The sequence below is a fragment of the Mustela erminea genome, chromosome 16 (assembly GCF_009829155.1).
Source record: "Mustela erminea isolate mMusErm1 chromosome 16, mMusErm1.Pri, whole genome shotgun sequence".
Lineage (NCBI taxonomy): Eukaryota > Metazoa > Chordata > Mammalia > Carnivora > Mustelidae > Mustela > Mustela erminea.
This window is the reverse complement of record NC_045629.1, coordinates 15,402,324-15,423,256: the sequence shown is the minus strand read 5'-3', so window position 1 is coordinate 15,423,256 and position 20,933 is coordinate 15,402,324. Positions and strand designations below refer to the sequence as shown.

The 20,933-nt window shown below is 39.9% G+C and overlaps 1 protein-coding gene across 2 annotated transcripts in view; it reads right to left on the bottom strand.

Moving 5' to 3' along the window:
* Positions 1-17,027: 17,027 nt before the first annotated feature.
* The window catches only part of NKAIN3 (sodium/potassium transporting ATPase interacting 3), a 621,391-nt gene continuing 617,485 nt past the window's right edge, over positions 17,028-20,933 (bottom strand). For both annotated transcript variants that reach the window (XM_032316116.1, XM_032316117.1), the window contains one exon: positions 17,028-17,976. In XM_032316116.1, the coding sequence (XP_032172007.1) occupies positions 17,967-17,976 (10 nt within the window). In that variant the 3' untranslated portion in view covers positions 17,028-17,966. The remainder of the gene's footprint in view (positions 17,977-20,933) is intronic.

Here is a 20,933-nt window from a genome sequence, read left to right as displayed (position 1 = left end):
TAGGAAGTATGGAAAGATTCAGATTAGGACAGATGATATTATTCTATGGGAGCTTAAAGGCCAAGGACAATTTGTTTTGCTCTCAATTTTCTAATTTCCTTAAATATTGCTAAAGTTCTAACAGAAATTCCCATTACAATGAAAAAAATACTAAACAAAACTATTTGTAATAAAAGATTGGTGTGGCAGAGTTTGCTGTATCCTCGCCATATTCTATTCCATTTTGTTTCTGGGCCAGAGCTAGATTTCATTTTTCTGCTTTCCTTACTATTTAGTGGGGTCTTATGACTATGTTCTGGTCTGAGGAACATGGGCAGAAGTGATAAGCACCATTTCTAGGCATGGCGCCTGACACCCTTCCCCTCTAACCCCATGAAATCACTTCTACACTTTTTGTCACACACCCCCCCCCCTTTTTAAAAAGAGATTTACTTATTTATATCTTAGAGAGAGAAAGAGAATGAGAATGCCGGGGGGAGGGGCAGAGGGAGAGGGAGAGAGAATCTCAAGCAGACTCCTCACAGACTCAGCACAGAGCCCAGAGTGGGGCTTCATTTCATGACTCTGAGATCATGACCCTGAGATCAGGACCTGAGTCAAAACCAAGACTGAGACATGTAACCAACTGCACTACCCAGGCACCCCCTTTTCCTCCTTCTTGTACAACTGGAAATGAAAGTCTCCAAAGCCTTAGACCATGTCAGCCTTTAGTAAAGCTAGAACACAGGATGAACTTGGGGTCCTGAATTCTGCTTATGAGATCAAGTCAGGAGACCCTAAATTTTGTGCCCTCGATAACTAGATATTAGTTCTCTCCTTGGATTGATCTCTGCTGGCAAGGTTGCTGTCCTGTCTAGATACTTCTAGGTCTTCATAAGCTTCCAAGTAAGAAGGCACAGGAGCAGGTGTAGGATTTCACTTCATTCTATAATTTCCCCCAATTTTAAATAAAAACCTTCCCTTAATTAGCATAAGAGGTCAGATAATTCTTTGTGAAACCTCTTGAAATTAAAAAAAAAAAATAGAAATTTATTCCACGCGCTAGAATGTACTTCTGAGGGTACTAAACTCTATGCCATTTAGCCTTCAGCCCTAGGACCCTAAGGGATATAGCCAAAGTGAGTCCTGGCTATAAGAACAACTTGTTGGCCTTTGGCATGGACAGGGGCAGAGAGGAGAAGGGAGAGTTAGGGAAGGCCAACATTCGTAGGGCACTTGTTAATATACCTGCACCTGTGTTATCTGCATTAAATATATTTTCTCCCTTAACAACCAAATGGGGTAACCTCCTTTTATTTTATTTTATTTATTTTTTTTTAAAGATTTTTTATTTATTTATTTGACAGAGAGAGATCACAAGTAGGCAGAGAGAGAGAGGAGGAAGCAGGCTCCCCACTGAGCAGAGAGCCCGATGCGGGGCTCAATCCCAGGACCCTGAGATCATGACCTGAGCCGAAGGCAGCGGCTTAACCCACTGAGCCACCCAGGCGCCCCGGTAGCCTCCTTTTATAGGAAGCTCAGACTCTGAGAAATTTCACTGACCAGATGACATGAAATTATTGATCAGTGGAAGTGGAGACCCAAAGAACACGTGCAGGGAGGGTCCCAAGTATCAGAAATGCAGAAAGACTAGAGGCGGGAGGCAGGAAAGTCAGAGAAGGAACACCTCCCCTCTGCGGACCCACCCCGCTTCCCTGAAAATGTTTGCTTGGGAACAAGGCCGGCAAGGCTGTTTTAGCCATTTTTATTCTCCAGGACACTTTGGCCCTTAAGGAACGTGTTCAATCAAAGAGCTTTGAAAAGACTGTATTCACTGAAGTTACCCAGTCTTTTTTATTTCTCATCACCAAAATGACGACGACAGAACCAGGTTCCATTAGTTCTGATGTTTCATTCCACACAGGTGTTCATTAGAGACATCACCATTTAAGAAGACATCAGCTTTTGGGAGAAAATACTTTTTGAAAGCAACCTTAATGAAGTAATTTCTACATAATCTGGAAACAGAAATGTCTTTATGATCGAATTTTTACTTCCAACATATTGACTAATGTCGGGATTACTACACGTCACAGTGAGCTGAATAGGCATATACTTCGCTCTGAGTTGGCATAGGTGTATTCTCAAAGGATTAAAATGGCAAAGACAGGGAGGGATGAAATTAAATTAAGCTTCTGCTTAAGTAAGAGGAATAGTGCAATATCCACGTTCTTTGCCAACAATTTTGGTTTCCAAAGGTGCGTGCTCTTCCTAGTTTGCTGGTATTTGTTACCCAAAGAGGTACCATTGGAGGTAATTTGATTTATCGATGGTCTATCAGGGCCTAAGGCCCCCTAGTGGTTTCCCATGGAATAAAATTTCAACATTCATTGATATACAGGCTCTGTCTGGTTACTACTTCTTACCTCCCACTTCCCAAACGTTTCTCGTACCTCCCATCCACACTTGCTGTATTCCAACCATGGAGGTTTCATTGTGTCCACCGCTTTCCCATCTCATGACCTTTGCACTTGCATTGAAATCTGAAGTGTTACCTGTTCACTCTATTGAAGGTAGGACCTCATTCCACATTGATTTACTTTCTATCACAACATTCTGTTTATGTTTACGTGGTATGTAAGCACAATCTGAATTTATTTTTAATCTGTTTTTTGGTTTACTCAAGTATGCACATCATGTGATTATTGGACTTGTCTTTGCTCACTGAGATGAGGTTAGCTCCATGACAGCTCTTAGAGGCCACGTTCCTGGGGATTTTCTTTAGTCCTTGGGAAATTTTATAATTGCAGATGCTAATGGTTAGCATTTCTTTACCATCTCTGCTAAGAAGTATAACTTACTAGACAAAACACTGGTAATAATTAACTGAAGTCCCATATAAAATAATGGTCTGTCTGGTTCTCCAAACTATAACCTTTCAAGACACAAACAATCAAAATGTGAAAGCTTTGAATGGAAAAGTTGCATCTGTTTAGTTCAAGGTGAACCCCAGGGTCCAGCACAGTGTCTGGGGCATGACAGACATCTAATAACTACTTGTTGAAAAATTGAATAAATAAAACTGCAGGTAAGATCACTCTTCTTGGTGAACTTAGAGGTTCTAAGAGGATGAGAGAAGTGCCAGAATGCTGAAAATGGGCAATCAATGTGAGAATTTTCAAAAAGTGGGAGAAGGTAGATTTCAAAAGTCGTAAAGTGATGAATTTAGTGGAAATCCCAAATAAGACTTGACTTATAATATCTGACAAAAACTGCCTGTCGTCTTTAGGAACTAATTCTCAAAGAACACTTCAGGTCAGACATACTATTTCCTTTTCATAAAATTAATATATTAGACTACACTAGACAGATTAGGGAAATGATGACTCTGGATTTCAGAATGGTGCTCTGCCTAAAGTAGAGCTTCATCCCAGAGTCTAAGGAGGCACCTGAGGGCTGACTGAGGAGAATAATGCGGCAATTTGGTTATAATCACTTTCTAACTCATCTTACTTAATAATTTGTGGTTCCTGAATAAAAAGATGTTTGAATATACATAGGTCACATGAATCTGAGAATAATAACCAATAGCTTGGTTAAAAAATCAGAATTCAAAATCATATCATTATACTGAAATGATTGGCTGAATCTAACAAATTAACTTTAAAGAATTCACTGTATGTACCTAAAATTGTGTCTAATAAACCCATTGCACAGATGCTGGGTGGGGAGTTTTCACTTAACAGTAGTAGCACACGTGGGGAAACCCCAATCTTATGGCTCGAGGTGATGGAAGAATGAATGGAAATGAACAGGCAATATGACTGCCAAAAAGCTAGTGTGATTCATATTTATAAAACACTTAGAAAACTCACAACATGGTAACTGTAGTTAGGGTTCGATGTGTAATTATGGAAGCGGGACCAAAGTTCTTAGTGTATAGAGAGGTCAGCCTTGCTTAATTGATTCAGAATCTTCCACCTAGTAAGGGCCCTATAATTATATGTTGATTGGGTTTTAATGGGACAATGTTTGACTTACATCTTAAAGATTGAATAAATATATCTAAGATTAAAGATGATAATTCTACACACAGAAAAAAAAGGGCTCCCAAATAATAGGGCATGGAAAAGCAGGAGGAATGTTTGGATGAAAGCATGAGAAAGACTTAACATACAGGGTGTGAAAAAGAGAACAGTAGTAAAGCAGCAAGGCTGACAATATACATGGGGTCAGATAATGGAAGATCTTATATACCAAGCTAAGGATTTTGAATCTGATGCCTGATCTTGTTTCAAGATTTTAAGCAGGGTGATAAAACAAAGCTCAGAGTTGTCATTTTAGAAATCTATTGAAAGCAGAGTTTTTAGGGAAATATGGAGGTTCTCAACCTCAGTAGGATCCTATTTAATTAAGAAATGATGAGGGCCAGGACTAAGGCAGGGGCACTGGGACTGGAGAGGAGGAGCTAAGAGATAATACTCAGGTATTCTGACACAAGTAAAAAAATGGAAAAAAAAATTTGATATATACTTAGACTACGGAAAGAATATATGCTAGTCCGGTGTTTAAATTCATAGCCATGATTAGTTTATGGAACGTATTAGAAATATCTAATAAAATTTCCATTTGCCCAGCTGAACATAGGCATTCAAAAGCCCATTTGAAGGAAAAGGCAATAAGAGTCATAGTTTCCATTTTTCTTTACTTAGCTTATAAGTACACGGATGCTCTGAGATGATGTGTCAGTCTTTTTGATACATTTATAGGTTTTTGTGTTGTTGTGCTTGCATCACTAAGGGTAGAATCTAGACTCTACTACTGAAACCAGCATCTCCCCCAGTTGCCTTTTTAAAAAGGAAATATGCTCTGTTTTAGAATTACGAAAAAAATTAATTGTGCAAGTAGAGTTGTTACATAATGCAACCATCCCTCTCCCTCTTTTCTGGGATGAACCCACTGTGGGGTGCTACTCACTGGGTTCAAGACAAAATCTTTCACTGTTGTGATCCAGTGTGCGCTTGTTGGGTCCGACGTTAACTATTCTGCTAACTAATAGAAATCGCAGTATTCTCTTAAACTCCATGGAGGTGACACTGATGTTAAGGAGATTTCACTCCCTGGTTGGCACCTGATGGAGGGTATTTCCGGCAACCTGACCTGGAAGCAGTGCCGAAATCAACAGTGCTCAGGTGTCCCTGGGAGCGAGGAGCTAAAAGGCAAGAAGTTAAGAAGAGAGCCCTGTGAGGGTGATCTAAGAATGACTCGAGGCTCACTGGTATCTGAGATGCACTTTTCAGCTTTTTCTTTCCTGGGATCTGACCCTTTTATTGATCATCAACCTTAATAAAATATATTCGGTTTAATGAAATGTAAAGGTTTATGTTAGCTTTCCTTGGGAAATAAAAAGAGAACCCATGTTCCTCTGTGGGAGGAGGTTGCCAGGAGTAGGCTGCAGGAAATTTGAGTCATCGGCAGAGGAGCCCAGGGCAGCTGTCTGCGATGAGCCTACATGCTGCTGGATTTGCAGAGCATCTGAACTCTTGAAGGGTTGCCTGGAAATTCTTGGGGTCAAAGACTGGGTTTCCTATGGTCACGCGGCTCACGACAACTTTTCCATGAAATCAGAATGAAGGGACACTCAAGATGCATTCCTTTCTTGATTTTACTAGAATAAATACACACTGTAATGGGGAAAAAGTGATTAAAAACAGTAGTCACCTTTTACTTCAATGTACGTTTTTATTCATACTTGAAAAGAATAGTCTATTTTACTACTAACTTATTGTAAATGTACCCAGAATCAAAAGGTCTATAGAGACATAAAAAATGTATGTAGTTTCTATTAAATAACACTTTCTGGTCACTTTAGAATATGAGTATAATATACAGGTATTATATGCACAAAAATGTAAAAAGGAATTGTGAAAACAAGTCTCATTACCAGTTTATATAAGAAAAAAGACATTCATTTTTTCATGGGCTACCAACATCATCTATGATGATTCCTAACAGGATTCGACTTGTTCAGTTAATTCATCTGGTGGCTCAAAAATCTGTAGAAAAGATGTTAATTTACAGTGAAGTCACTACACAGTGTTGGGAACAGTAGAAATTCATATTGGTACAAAATATCATTCAAGATTTTTACATTAAGTTGCAAGTGTCAAGATTGTGACACATCTAGGTTGGCAAGAGATCTAAGAATTGTTCGAGACTGAAACTTTTTTTTTCTTAAATGACTTCTGCTGGTAAAAATGTTAAAGGTTTAAAATATGTAGAAATAGACAGGAGGTGCGATGTCCTTGTCTTCCTGTATCCTTAACCAGCAGATCCTTGCCCTTGAAATATAAGGAAATGCTTTCGGTGCTTCCAATATTTTCCACAAGATGGCAGAGCTGCTATTACAGATGTGAGAGCAGACTTTCTTACACAGCAACCAAGAGACTTAGAGGCATTCTCACCCATTAAATTCTGCTATCGTGCTTTCAGTAGTAGTAGTAGTAGTAGTAGTAGTAGTACCAGCAGTTGTTGTTGTAAAATAATAAAAACATCCAGTTTGTTAGAAACGATATTAAAGAAACAATCATGTGTTGCATAATCTCTGTAATTATGCCATAGTTGCACGGAGACTGCATTTAGCATTGTTTTTGCTCCTTTAGTGAGTCCCCGTACCTGTTTGGTCTGGTTTTTATTTGAGCACTGATCCATCTAAAAAGGCCCCAGGCCACCACTCTCAGATCAACCCAGATGTAGCAGGAAAATGTCTCTTGCTATCACTCAGGCAAGTGGTGGCCATGATTGCTTTTGATTGCTAGGACCTGTCGACTTGTTGCCTTTCCTACAAATTCCGAGGTCCCTCAGACTTGTTTTGGTTTGTCCGAAATGAGTGACTGCAGTTCTGGCATGTGCTGTTCACGCCCTGAGCAATCAGGGGCTCATTTTGCCAATGTGCTCTTTCATAAAATCACAAGAAAAAGTGTGGCACATGCTGGCCCAAAAGAATGGGGCCGTGTGTGGCCTCATGAGACCTCAAGATCACAGAGTGAACAGGTGTCCTTTCCAGAACTTGAATTCAAAGAAGACAATTCTCTGATCACCTGAAAGCGGTTCGGATTTCTTTTGTAAACTTCTCAAGGCAAAGTTGTGTATTTGATTTGTTTTGGTCACTCCCAGCTTCTTGCGCAAAGTAGATGCTAGCTAAGTGATTGTTGAGTCACAGAGAGAGAGGAAGGTTGCAAACAGTCTCTCCTTCCTCCTGAGATTGCGGGGACTCTCCATTCAGAAGAAGGAAAGCCCCAGCATCTCCCAGGAGGACCTGGCTGTGCATCAACCTAGCAGGCATTGCTTTCGTAGGAATGCGAAGTTAGGGGGGCTTGGGTAGCATCGTCTTTTAAGCGTCTGCCTTCAGCTCAGGTCATGGTCCCAGGGTCCTGGGATCAAGTCTTGGCTTGGGTTGCTCAGCGAGGAGTCCACGTCTCCCTCTGCCCCTCCCCCTGCTCATGTGCACAGGCTCGCTCTCTCTCACAAAAACAAACACACAAATAAATTAAAAAAATCTAAAAAGGAGTGTGAGGTTAATACTCCTCCTGACAACTGGATTGTAAGCTTCTTGCCAGAAAACTCTGTTACGATTTTCTTGGTGCCTGCACACATCACACCTTGAAGGCGTTCTGCTGGCGGTGGGGGCGGGGGGGTGTTGACAAAAAAGACCAGCAACCTTATGTTGCCCTCAGTGGATACTGGCACGGGATATAGTCTGAACGGGCTCACCTAACCCTGTCTCACCCATGCGGCTGCTGTACCCAATGCCAGTACGGCAACTACCTGCAGAGAAACTTCAAGACCAATAGTATCCTCTGAGTACAGTCGGTTTTACACACCAAGGAGCAAATTGGAATGATCCGTAAGGGAACAAGAATGTGCACGCCCCAGTTTGATATGTGCTGCCACTCTCAAGGCAGAGATTTCCCATATTAGAATGCTGATAGGCCAAGAATGCATCAGGAAATACGTTTGTTTTGGTGAATGTGGGCAGGAGAAAGGAAGAAGGGCTCAGTGTTCATGCTCTCCTCTAAGGCTTCCCTTTTCTGTGAAATATCCCAGGACTTTGATATTTTTGCCACTGAAGAAAATCAAGGCATTCTACCAGAAGAGACAATTTGGTGACTGTGAGGTGGAGGACATTTATCAAAGGGGAAAATTTCAGAGAAGTAATACCAAGGGCTGCCATATTGAAAATCTTTATTCATTTGTTTCCAGAGACGTCTTCTCACTAGCATGTGGCTCCTATGTAGGACATTCAGGGAATGTCTTTGGTATTACAGATACCTTAACCTTTCAAAGACCCAAGCATCTTCACTTTAACCATTTGAATCGTGGTTTTCCAAAGTGAAATTCACGTACCTAATTTTTAGGAAAGACTGTGTTGACCAGAAGGTCAACATGTAATGTAAGGTTAGGCAGAGCAGTGCCACCTTAAAGGGCTTCTATTCAAACCATAGACACTGAAGACCCATATAATTATCTGAAAATTTTTTCAGGAGATGAGAGTAAAATATCATACTTAAATAAAAGTGTATAAAATAATTTTTGGACAGATGAAAGAAAGTATCTTGAGTAAGGGGTTCCTGTTCTGAATTCTCAGTAAATATTTTTATTGGTAAAATTAAAATATCAAAAAAACTAAAAAATAAAAATATCATGTGGATCATCATATGAATATAAAAGGGGCTCCCTGAATCACGGCAATGTTGCCCACAGACCCTGTCAAGTATATTCATTCTCACCTTAGATATCCCCAGACAACAGTGCTATACAAATTTTTATATTAGTATTCTGTGTCTGTTCTTTCAGAGAGAGTATGTTACTTGACTTTTGGTATTTCTGCTTATTTTATACCAAGCTCCCTTTCTGATTTTCTGATAGGATATGTGATTGAAAAGTAAGCCATTAAGGTAATTAGAATCGTATACATTAAGTATAGTACAAATTAAGAGTAACTAGGATTTAAATAAATGTTTGAAGAGCTTTTCTATGGAAGAAAGGCAGGAGTTACAGAGTGTGGATCTTATAAAATTTACCGGGATAGTCAGAAAGCCTTTTTATTTGTCTCTTGGTTCTCTGTTCTGTTGAGGACAGATGAGGTTGCCAAGTGGCAGAGTTCTTGTCACACAAAGGGAGTCTCAGAAAAATTTGAAAGGTAAGCACAAGTGAGAATACAGGTTTTTTGTGTTTTGTGTTTTGTTTTTGTTTTTTTTTGTTGTTGTTGTTGTTTTTAAAAATTTTCTGTCTTTTTACCTACAGTGGCAGAAAATTCCTTAGTGTGTTTCAGAAGGTCTCAGTGGGAATTCTCACCTATACATTTCTGTCACAGGATAAGAAATAACTTTGTTATTCTGAGGCAGGGCATTTTCCTTTAGGAACAGAATTGGAAATTTCACTTTGGATTTTCTCCCAAAGGACTTAGAAGTGTTGTGAAGTGTTAATACCCAAATTCCCTTTGAGTCTGACAGGATGACATTGAAATAGCTATGTCTTTAAAAGAAAACATGACATAGTCTTCCTCCAGCAGATACTGGTGCTGATGATACTCTGAGCTGCTCGCATTTATCACATGGCCTCATAGATGGGCCGGGAAGCTTTAATGAAAACTCTCCATTTTTTTTTTTTTTTAAAGGGGTAGTAATTATCATGCAGCCCCATATTTATCCCTGTGGAAATGTGAAGTCGAGGCAGACTAAAATCAAAGAGGGTTGATGGCCATGGGCCCTGAAACAAATGAGAAAAGAATAAAACAGAATCTGGACTTGGCCTTTTTGACCCTCCCCCGCAACTTCCTTCTTGACAAAGATTAATGGGACCAATGTGACTCAAACTCAGAGATTTTAGAGCAAAGCCTTTGCAAGCCTAGGAGCACAAAAATACTTCACAAAGGGCCATGAGATTTTGATTTCTGGGCGAACTTCAGAATCTGAGTTATATAACGAAAACTCTATGTGATCTTAAGAATTCCAAAATCAATCAATTGATTTTTTAAAAAATTCACCACACTAACCAAAGGGTTTAAAAATAATAAACAGAATGGAATTAATAAGCTTTGCCTGGCCTATAAAAACAAAGTAAGTATGCCACACGAATTGTCCCAAATTTCATCCTCTCAAGTTATTGAACGTGGTGCTCCATACATTATATTTTGCCTAAAAGTATCTTGCAGAGAAAACTCTTCTTGTTACCTAGAGCGATGGCAAAAGTGAAAAGCCATAGAAGAACCTAAATAAATATTTCTAGGTGCTGGTTGAATAAATGGGTTAAATGTGACAGTTTATAATAAAAAAAATGTGAGTGCAAAGAGAAGGCTGCAAAGCACAAGGCAAGTTCTGATGAAGAAATGGGAACGCTGATTAGCATTCACAGTTATAATATTCCATTTGGATTATTGTTATCGGGATGCAATAGGAATCAACACAATGATTCAGCTGTTGGCTTCATATTACATGGGTGACCCAAACCAACTATTTTGTAAAACTGCATTCAATGACTGCTACTTTAGGTTTGAAATAAATTGAAGAAGCCAGAAGGGGCAGAGAGTACTTCCCTTTTAAGAAAGAGGCTTAACAGAAGTGAAACTACATGAGGCAGTTGAAAAGCAACTTCAAGAAATGATTTGTGAAATCACTTCCTCGTGAACAAAACGTCTTTGGAAGACACTGATGCCAGTCGTTTCATTGGTTGACAATAAAGTGTGAGAAGTCTTGATGAGATCAGATGGAACTATGTTTAAAAACATAAGTAAAGAAAGAAGAAGGCAGGCTGGACTGAGCTATTCTGTCTTTTGGGAAGCAATAAGCAGGGATCTGAGGTCTGGGAATTTTTATTTGTCCTGAGAAGGCAAAATGGAGAGATGAAAGCCCCTCGGGGGCGTTTCTGATGCTCCGATCCAAGCAGAGGGAAGGTGATGTGGGAGGAGCCGACAGCAGGTGTCTTCCTCAGCTATTCTGAGCTTTGAAGACAAGGTGAAAAAAAAATCACCAGACTGCAATCAATAGCCAAACCCTAGTTCCATCAGGACTTGGGACAGCAGGTGGCCACCAATGAACGAGTAAAGAAGACTGGACTGAAAACTTGTAGAGCAGACCCAATGGGACATGGGACAAGTCGCTGCAGCTACCAGCCTGTCTCTTCTTCCGTAAACTGAATCACTGAGGTCCTTTCTACTCTACAACTCGATACTGTACCAGACATCTTGTTTCTGGCTCTAGGTATCTTATTTCTTTTAACATTCATTCCTTTAAATAACCTTATGCTCTTCACATTTTAGTGATGTGATTGTTTAGAAAAGGGTATACTTAAGTGTTGAAGTTTGCGGGTAGATACATGTGTACAAAATGAGTAAGTCAGCTAATCTTTCAGTTGTTAGTAATGGCTGCCAAATTTGTAGGCACTGGGTAATAGGCAATTATAACACTTTCCAGTGACGGAATTCACTTCATAGGACGTGGTTGAGTAAGTAGTATCTGGAAGATTCCTCTGTCTCTGTTTTTCTCTCTTTTTCTGCCCCCTCCCACAACCCAGCCTAGGAGGGATGTATGATAAAATGTAATTATGAAATTTTTATGATTCCCTTCAAATGTATTTTTTTCTTAGGGAAAAAGACTATCAAGTAGTTTAAAATACTTCTGCCACTCTAGCCAATATGCTATTGGAAAACCAATGAAGGGAAACACAGGCCCAACTTCTATGGAGAAAAAATAACAAGGAAGGACTATATATACTTTTCACCTACATATCCTGCCCACTTCCTATGTATCGAAGTCCATATATAGTTGTTGAATTGAATAAAAAGAAAATAATGATGCTATTAATCAATCCAGATGAAAAGATGTTGCTAACATAAAAAAGTTGAAAAGTTATGGCCATAGAAGAAAAATTTATTTTTGCAGTACAATAGCAAGGACCAAGCAAAACATTGGATTGGCTCTTGAATTTTAAATTTAATTTCCAGAAAAGGAAAGCTAAAATATACTCTGCAGAATTATGGAAGCATAAAAGGATCTTTGAGTCATGGATTTTTTTTTTTTTCTAGGAAGAAAGGCAGAAAGATGAGGTAGAAATTCTCATTTCACAGAGTCAGTGATTACTTTCTCACAGTATTGAAGTATGTATGTATTATAATTAAAGTAAATGAAAACATTATTTCAAAAAATCAAGAGAAAGAACTAGTTTGAATTGTGTGGCAGAGACAGCTAAGCAGTCTTCAATATATGTTTCTCTTCCTTGCTAAGAGAGAAGCCCCTAATTTTTAGTTGGGCACAAGGCTACAGAGAAAAAAGACTACAATTCCCAGTTTTCCTTGCAGTTAACTTAGGCTGGACCAAGTTTTGGTTAATGGGATGTAAGCAGAAGTAGTATGTGCAACTTCTGAGACATGTCTTTAAATGAGGAAGCACCTTTCTTTGCCCCTTTTTCCTCCTTTTTGGCTGGAATACAGAAGCAATGGCTGGCACTTTAGCAGCCATCTTGAGTTATGTTAGAGCTTGAGAATGGCAGGACACATAATGAAACTGCAGTAATGAACCGGAGTCCTTGTTTGTTGGGAATCCAAGTGCAGCTCTTTGCTGACTATTTCCAGAATTTTGAAATATGACGAGACATAGGCTTTATCTTGTTTAAGCCACTGTTCATTCTTTCTTTTCTTTCCACCTGTAGATCCTTCCTTCTTTCATTCCTTCCTTCCTCTTTCCCTCCCTCCCTCTCGTTCACTACCTCTCTCTCCCTTTCTCCCTTCCTCCCTCCCTCTCTATCTTTCTTTCTTCTTCTCACTTGTAGGTAAATATAATCTTAACGATTATAAAGTGACCAGGTCACCTGCAAAAGCAAGTTCTATGAGAATAACTAGGTAGATCATTGGTTTCATCAAACTGTTTTCTGTGTGGGGTGGGGTGTGTGTGTGTGTGTGTGTGTGTGTGTGTGTGTGTGTATGTGTATGTGTGTGTGTGTTTTAAAAAACCTAACTCTGAAGAGGAAACAAAAAGCATACCCTCAATGGAAATAGTTCACTGTTTTTAGTCACTCAAAGAAACAAGCACAACAACTCTGTGTGAAGGACTGATGTGTCCTAATCCAAATTAGGTAGAGTTTCAGTTTTGGAGTCTTCCTTCTTTCCTTTCTCCCTCCCTTTCTTTCTCTTTTCCCCTCTCCTCCTTCCATTTTCTTTTCCCCACCCCATTTTGTTTTCTTCTTTCTACTTAATTTAACTCTCAAATTCAAACCAAAGCCTATTTTTAGATTCTTTGAATATTTCATATTTTTAAAATGTTTAGCATTTAACATGATTCTTGCCTTTTATATATCTGCAGGTCCAAGGAAGATGATTCATTTTTCATCTGACACCATTTTTTTCCCTAGAAATATTGATATTTAAGAAAGTTTATACTTGGCGTGCCTGGGTGGCTCAGTGGGTTAAGCCTCTGCCTTAGGCTCAGGTCATGGTCTTGGGGTCCTGGGATCAAGCCAGGCATTGGGCTCTCTGCTCAGCGGGGAGCCTGCTTCCACTCCCCCTGCCTCCACTCCCGCCTGCCTCTCTTCCTACTTATGATCTCTCTGTGTCAAATAAATTTAAATTAAAAAAAAGAAAGAAAGAAAGTTTATCCATTTTCTACAAAAGTTTTTTCCCCTTTAGCCCTCAATAAAGAAATTAAGCTTCTTTAGGATGAAAAGAGGGAAACTATCTACAAATTTTAAATTTTTTGAGAATTTTGTTTTTTGGAGAATTCTTTATTAGTAAATACATCTTCTCACAATTAAAATATCTCTGCCCCTTTCTGCATTGCATACTATGCAGTTGTATGAGCAATGATTTCTTTTTTCAGTTCTGCTTTTGGACATAACATCCTTGGGTTGTGGGCCTGTTTTTCACGAATATTTGAATGGGGCTCACAGACACTTTCACAAATCTATCCGGAAAAGGTTACAGATTACTCTTAAATGGGAAGGACGCAACAAATACAGACATTCAAGGTTTTAAGTTTACGAAGATCCATTATTTGTATTTTTTCCTCCTTAATTCAGTTATTCCTTGAAAGCAGTTACTACCTTGAGCTAAAATGTCAAGTTAGAAGGTTTGGATTCTCATGAACTGTAGAAGTTTTCCTAGTTACATACTCAAGTCACTTAGAAATGATAAGCCAGAATAGTCACTCCATAGTGAGCCCACATTTTGGGATAGCATACATTTTTAAATTAGGTCTGAAATGAAGATGTTTATTTTTGGCAAGATTCCTTCCTAATTTGCAAGGACTGAAAAGAGCAATTTTGGTTTTTATTTGCTTTTTGATTTAGCAGCATCATGGTGGTTTTCCTCAGCTTTGCAACAGACATTTTAGCTGGTTCTAGTGAACACAAATTCCTCCCAATCATGAGTGCCTCATTCATCAAACGAGACAAATGGCAGCCTTGCTATATTTTATTAGATCTCGGCCTCTTAAAGCTGGCTACCTACCTTAGTTAGGTCTATAGGAAAGAGCGGTGCTTATTTTTCTGAAGGAAAAAAAGAAAGAAGTCAATATTTTGCTGAGGCAACATGTCAAGTTATCTTCAAAACAAGTAAGTCAAAAGCCTTTCAGTTTTTGAATGGTGTGAACATGTTTTGCTCAGGGACACATACCCTTATGTTATATGGCATGAGAAACTCTTAAGATAGGTGGGGGTGGGGAGGTGGTGGTGTTAGAGCTTTTCCAAAGAGATGTTTGAGATTTCTCTGATGTAGACTGTTCTACACCCAAAGATGTGTTCTGTCTCCTGGGAATTCTGGAACAGCCTTCCACGCCTTGTGACTACCCTGCTCAACTCTGGCAGTCATGAAGTATGAGTGGAAGAGGAAGGAAATAGAAGGTAGACTCCCAATTGCCTGTGGCTCCACACAATGCCAGCAGAAGACACTTAAGAAAGGATAAGCCGTTGTTGACACAAGATAGAAGATGGGGCAGGATTCACCAAGGTTTTATAAGACATGATACCAAAGTGATGCAAAGATGAAAAAAAAATACATTGGTTTTAACTTTCCCCTTCTGCATTCCAGTTAGCACAGGGGGCTCATGGGGCAATGGACATTGTAGCCTCGGCTTTACCAGGACCGCCTCTGAGGAGGACTCTTGAACCCAGAGCTGCACCATCTCTCAGGATACTGAGATTCAGGCAAATGATTGCAGGCTCAGAGAACATCCATTTTCCCTTACTCTGCTCACACACACACTGCATATGGAGAAGCCAAGATCTGGCACAAATAGAGACATAGTGAACATGTCTATTGAAAGCCCCACAGAATGCTCAGTGCTGGATGGATTCCCTAAAACAAGAGGCAAGAATTGCAAGAACTGGAGGCATTCCCTCCCAAGGAGCAGCGACCGTGACAGCCCTGCAGTGGAAAGACCCAGATCAAGGATGACCGCTGAGCATTAATGCAAAGCGCAGCACTTCTTTTCATTCCTTTGTCGTAGGGAAGCAGAACCTCGAAGGAGCAGCCAGGAGAGGAGAGGTAGGGAGAAGCAAAGGGGAGAGGAGAGAGGATCGATCTAACTTGTCTCTGATGAGAGGTGAATTCTCTGGAACTTTAGAACTGTCATTACAAATTGCTGGGATACCATATTAAGTAGTCACCGATATTGAAAATCCATAGAAAAAAAATCACTAGTGTAAGGATTTCCTCTTCCAATCTGTCACCTGCAGTGACACAGGGTGTAGGACTCTCCAGGGCACCTTACCAGTACGTACACACTTACCCAAAGTTAGAACAGCAACAAAAGTTAGTATGGTGCTAATTTGTGAAATGTTAATTATGTTTTATTTGTGCATGTGTGTGTGGGGGACAATGAAATGACAGTTTAAAATACTGACATATTACTTTTATTCTCCTGTCTTACTTTCTACATTCTTGATATTCTATTAGCTTTACCCATAAAAATCATACGGATTAATCTCAAAATATAGAAGTTATTTTTAATTAGGAAATGCAATTTTTAGTCTTCGGTGTTTCCAGTTGTTCAAATATGGCAATATTTTCAAGCTACTTTTTAGAAAACGTCGAAGAGTTTGGTGTTTTCATGGGCCTTTCATTGCACGTGGTTGTATGGCAAGAACTCAGGCCCCACTTGTTTTGATATTACAATACTAACTGTCTCTTTCAAATATGAGGTGTCAGAGTTTCCAGGACACTTTTTACATTTTATCTGATTCTCACTTAATCCTCGGGAGGTAGCAATTATAGTTCAATCTTACAGATGAGGAAAATTCCAAGGCCAAGACGTCCAGCACTGTCCAAGGCCAGAGTGGGGGGCCTGGACCCAAGCTTACTGTTTGCCTTCCAGTTCCCCTTCCTTTGGCCATAGCTCTTGTCCCTCTGTATACAGGCAGGACTCTGGACCAGGCCACCAAATCCCCTAGGCTTCAGATCCCTCAACCATGCAATAGCGGCTTGGATTTGATCATTTCCGAGGTCCCTTCAGATGAACTCCTCTTCATTTTGAAGTTGGGTTTATTCAGTAGAATGAAAAATTATGGGATTCAGAGTGATTCTCCTGACCGAAGGGGCACAATCCAAACTCTAGTGACTAAAAGGAGCCTTTAGAATGCCACAGTGGTAGTCGTGAACTGGGAGGAACCAGGGTAGACTTTTGTATTGGTTCTGATTCTTAACAGAGTCTCATAAAATATATAGACACCCAAAAGAAAACAAGAACCTCTATACACATACAAAAATTTTCATGTGATTTTAGATGTTTTATAGATTGCCTTCTTAGAGATGTATGGGCTAAGTTAACAACTTTTGGATGGAAGGAGTGCACACGTACACAATTTTATGATCTATGGGTGACCTTATGTTGGTTGCTGTACAAAGAGAGCAAAATTTATTTTGATATGGGAAATAATAATTGAAAGATACAAAAGGAAAACCTGTGATGTGCTTTCAAAGCAGTTCTTTTTTTCTATGGAAAATTATGATTCCCGTATTAGTTTCTTGGTTATTGGGATGGGGTCAGAGAAAGAAAAATTGATGTTGAACAAATGTAAGTATCTTTTTAAGAAGCCTTTATAGAGATTCCACACCATTTTAAAGCTCCTTTTGGTTATCTTAACAGCAACATTCCTGATTGCAGATTTATGGTTGTGATTTCTGTCTCCCAAGCCTAGAAGCTGTATGTTTTGGCTGGACACCAGTGTCAGAACTGGGATAAAGAATAGAAAATACAAACGCCAGAGATACCCATGTACCCTCCAAAAGTAGAAAGATGTCTGCTAATCATGTTACTCTTCTATACACCCATGATGTAATTTCCAGAACACAGGAAGAACAAGATAACGTGCACGAATCTGAAAATTTAGACGGTGTGATGTTATTCTGCATTCTGGAAAGTTGAGAACGAAGGAGGACTTCATGTTTTGTCATGTGGTGTCAAGAAAATGCCCCATGGTCAGTCTGAAACCCAGATCCCCTGTTTGCACCCATTCACCAGCTGTCACAGCTCTAAGTTCATGGTGAATAGCTCCCCGTAATATCTGTTAATGCAGAGTCCATCTGGCATAGGGTAACTGCGGTCCTCAGCAACATTGACTGGACACCTCAATACAAGAACCAGTATTTCTTTTAGAATAGACTGTAGAAGGCTTTCATGACATTTTTTTTTTTCATTTTGCATGCCTCACATCAAATATTGTTAAAAAATGAAAAAACAATTTTTAAATAATTTACAAGTATTCATGTAAGAAGAAAATGACTTAAAAAATACCCACCCGATCACCTACACCTCTAGCGCACAATGCTAATAACACATAGGCTGTGACCAAAGAACTCGGTGACTCGCGGGGAAGGAGGGAGGCGCAGTCCATCCTCTGGGAGGAGGTGAGACGTGTCAATGCGGAGAGGTGCTCTCAGTGGTGCCTGAATTCCTCAGTCAAGTTCAGCAGCCGTGTTTCAGAGTCAGTGTCATTACTTATTTCGACCTAAAACAGAAAATATGGATCGCTTTAAGGAACTTCAAAATTGAAAGCTGAATTTCCTTTCTAGTCATCCAGGCTTCTCAAAAGGCAAAGTAGCTTCTGGGTGTTGCCCATGCGGTCTGTGTATATAATTGTAGCAATAAGAAAGCCAAAAACCCCAGTCTTCAGATTAGGTGTGCAATCAGGTATAAAAATTGTAATATAGGATTGCCTTCCTGGGAGAGAGGGGACGGAGGACCGATGCAAAAGTATGGCCTTTGGTTGCCTTGGGGTAAAGATGACAGGGTAGTAGCATGTCTCCAAACTGCTAGGTACATCCTTAGCCTACAGCATCCTCTTGGTTGACAGCTCAAGAATCATCTTTATCTGGCTTTCATACGCTGATCTTTGTCCCTACATACATCCCATCCTGTGATGGTTAATTTTATGTGTCAACTTGGGTAAGCCAGGGCACCCAGATACTTGGTCAAACACCAACCTAAGGTGGCTGTGAAGGTATTTTTTTTTAAAGATGAAATTCACATTTAAATCAGCAGACTTTAAATAAAGCAGATTATCCTCCTTGTCGTGGGTAGGTCTTATTCAGTCCCTTAAAAGGACAGAAAAACAAAGACTGAGGTGACCTCAGGAAGAAGGAATTCTGCCTCTGGGCTGCCTTTGGACTCAAGACTGTAATATCATCCATTCCCTGGGTGTCCAGTCTGCCCCTACACTTGTTGGATTTGCCTGGCCCCATTATCCCATGAGCCAAATTCTTAAAATCTCTAAAATCTCTCTCTCTCTACACACACACACACACACACACGCACACACACACACACACACACACACACACACTATTGGTTCTGTTTCTCTGGAATACACACTCCCATCTAGTTAGTCTTGTCTATCGATTCTGACTAGGGAGCAAGCCTTTGGAAGTGGCGGTTCGGGCTTACGCATCTTCCCACAATATCAACCCCAGTGCACTGTCCACCGCATCGCTGGCACTTAGTATTTGTTGAATACTTTTGCTCTCTCTGTTTCTCTCATGAAAAAAGTCTTAGGGGCTCCAAATCCTATTCATCCATAGGGTTCGGTTGATGTTTCTTGTCCCCAGCAGACTTGTACTCCCTTGTCAGCCATACTGCTTTCTCCCCCTGCTGGTAGCAACTCCTACCTTGTCTGCTGTACCCCCTGTGGAGCTAATGGTGTTCAATTTCACATTTAATTTGGCTCTGATTGTTTCACTCAGGTATGTAAGTTTCCTCTCTCGGACAACATTATAAGTATCCTGCCGATAGAGGCTGTGTTTCGCATTTATTTTATAGCCCCATCTAGCAAGTCTCTTCTGTTAACTCAGTTCAGTGACTCTTCCTATAGCCCAGAGTAGACCTTTGGGTCATCATTTGAAATAGCTGAAAAAAACCCTCCAACTTTCCAGTTTTACTTTTTGGTAACCACTCTCCTCCGTGTAAGTTTTGTTCCCTCCTGCAGGCCTCAAGAGTTGGAGTCCTTGGGGCACCTGTGTGGCTCAATGGGTTAAAGCCTTTGCCTTCTGCTCAGGTCGTGATCCCAGGGTCCTGGGATTGACCCCACATCAGGCTCTCTGCTCAATGGGGAGCCTGCTTCCCCCTCTCTCTCTGCCTGCCTCTCTGCCTACTTGTGATCTCTGTCCAATAAACAAAATCTTTAAAAAAAAAAAAAGAGTTGGAGTTCTTGAGTTCTCTCCCCTTCTCCCTATCACATTGTCTCTGCTCCTCTATTTCCTATGTTCTGGAAGACTTATAGCTCACATGTCTACCATTTTCCCTCATAGTAATTTATTTTATTTTATTTATTTATGTGACAGAGAGAGAGAGTCAAAGAGCACAAGGAGGGGAATGACAGAGGGAGAGGGAAAGGGAGAAACAGACTCCCCACTGAGCAAGGAGTCCGATTTGGGTCTTGATTCCAGGACCCTGAGATCATGACCTGAGCCAAAGGCAGATGCTTAACTGACTAAGCCACCTAGGTGCCCCTACCCCATTGTAATTTAACAGGGATTGAAACAGAAAGATAAAGAGATGAGATTATAATGGCAGAATTTTTATTGTTTTATACAGTGTCTTAGTTAGGAAGGAGATTCAAGGTCTTAAAGCTCATCCATCCATCTTACAAGTGAATCTCTTCTAGAATGAGGATAAGGCCGTAGGGGAGATTCTTTCATTAGTGGTAGTACTAATGGGAGTCTGGGGGAACTTCTAGGTTTACCCATCATGTTGATCTTTTGTGGTGAGATTGAACTTGTTCTATTCTTCTTTTTTCTACACTTTCAGTCCAAGATCAAGCTTGACCTTGTGGCAAGATACTTCATATGTGGTGTTGTGTCTTCTCATTGTGTCACATCTGGAGACATATAATATCTAGTCGTCACTCTTTTAATGGGGCTATGATTGATCAATGAATCTGGGTAGAACAGTTTGAGTTTTGGGAACCATAAGATCATATCTCTATTTTTTTTTCTTCAGAAGTTCATAGGTATGTTAGTAGTTACCTGAGGGTACCTACCCTTAAGTCAGAATAAAACTGAATAATAACATAGTGATGTTATTTCAAAGTGTGTCTTCTGAGAGGCCTGTCATTGTCTTTTTTCTATTGCTTTTCTAAGTATCTCTATATTACTTCTGGGGTGTGTGTGTGTCTGTGTGTGTAAGATATCTGTGTACTCTATTTTCTTTCCTATGTCTTGTTTCTTCCCAGAACCTGTCATAATGTGGGATTATAAGTATTTCTTGCTGTGAATATAAAATCAAACAAAATATGTTTCCAACATAAAATCTGGTTTATGTTCATTGCATTTAATTTTAAATTCAGAGGATATTTTCTTTTGGAAACAGGCAAAATGAAGTTATTTTTCTTAGGTCGATTAATGAGGGAGGGGGAGAGTGCTCCATGTTTCTTTATCACTGGGTAAATCTATTTTCTTGCTGTTAATATCT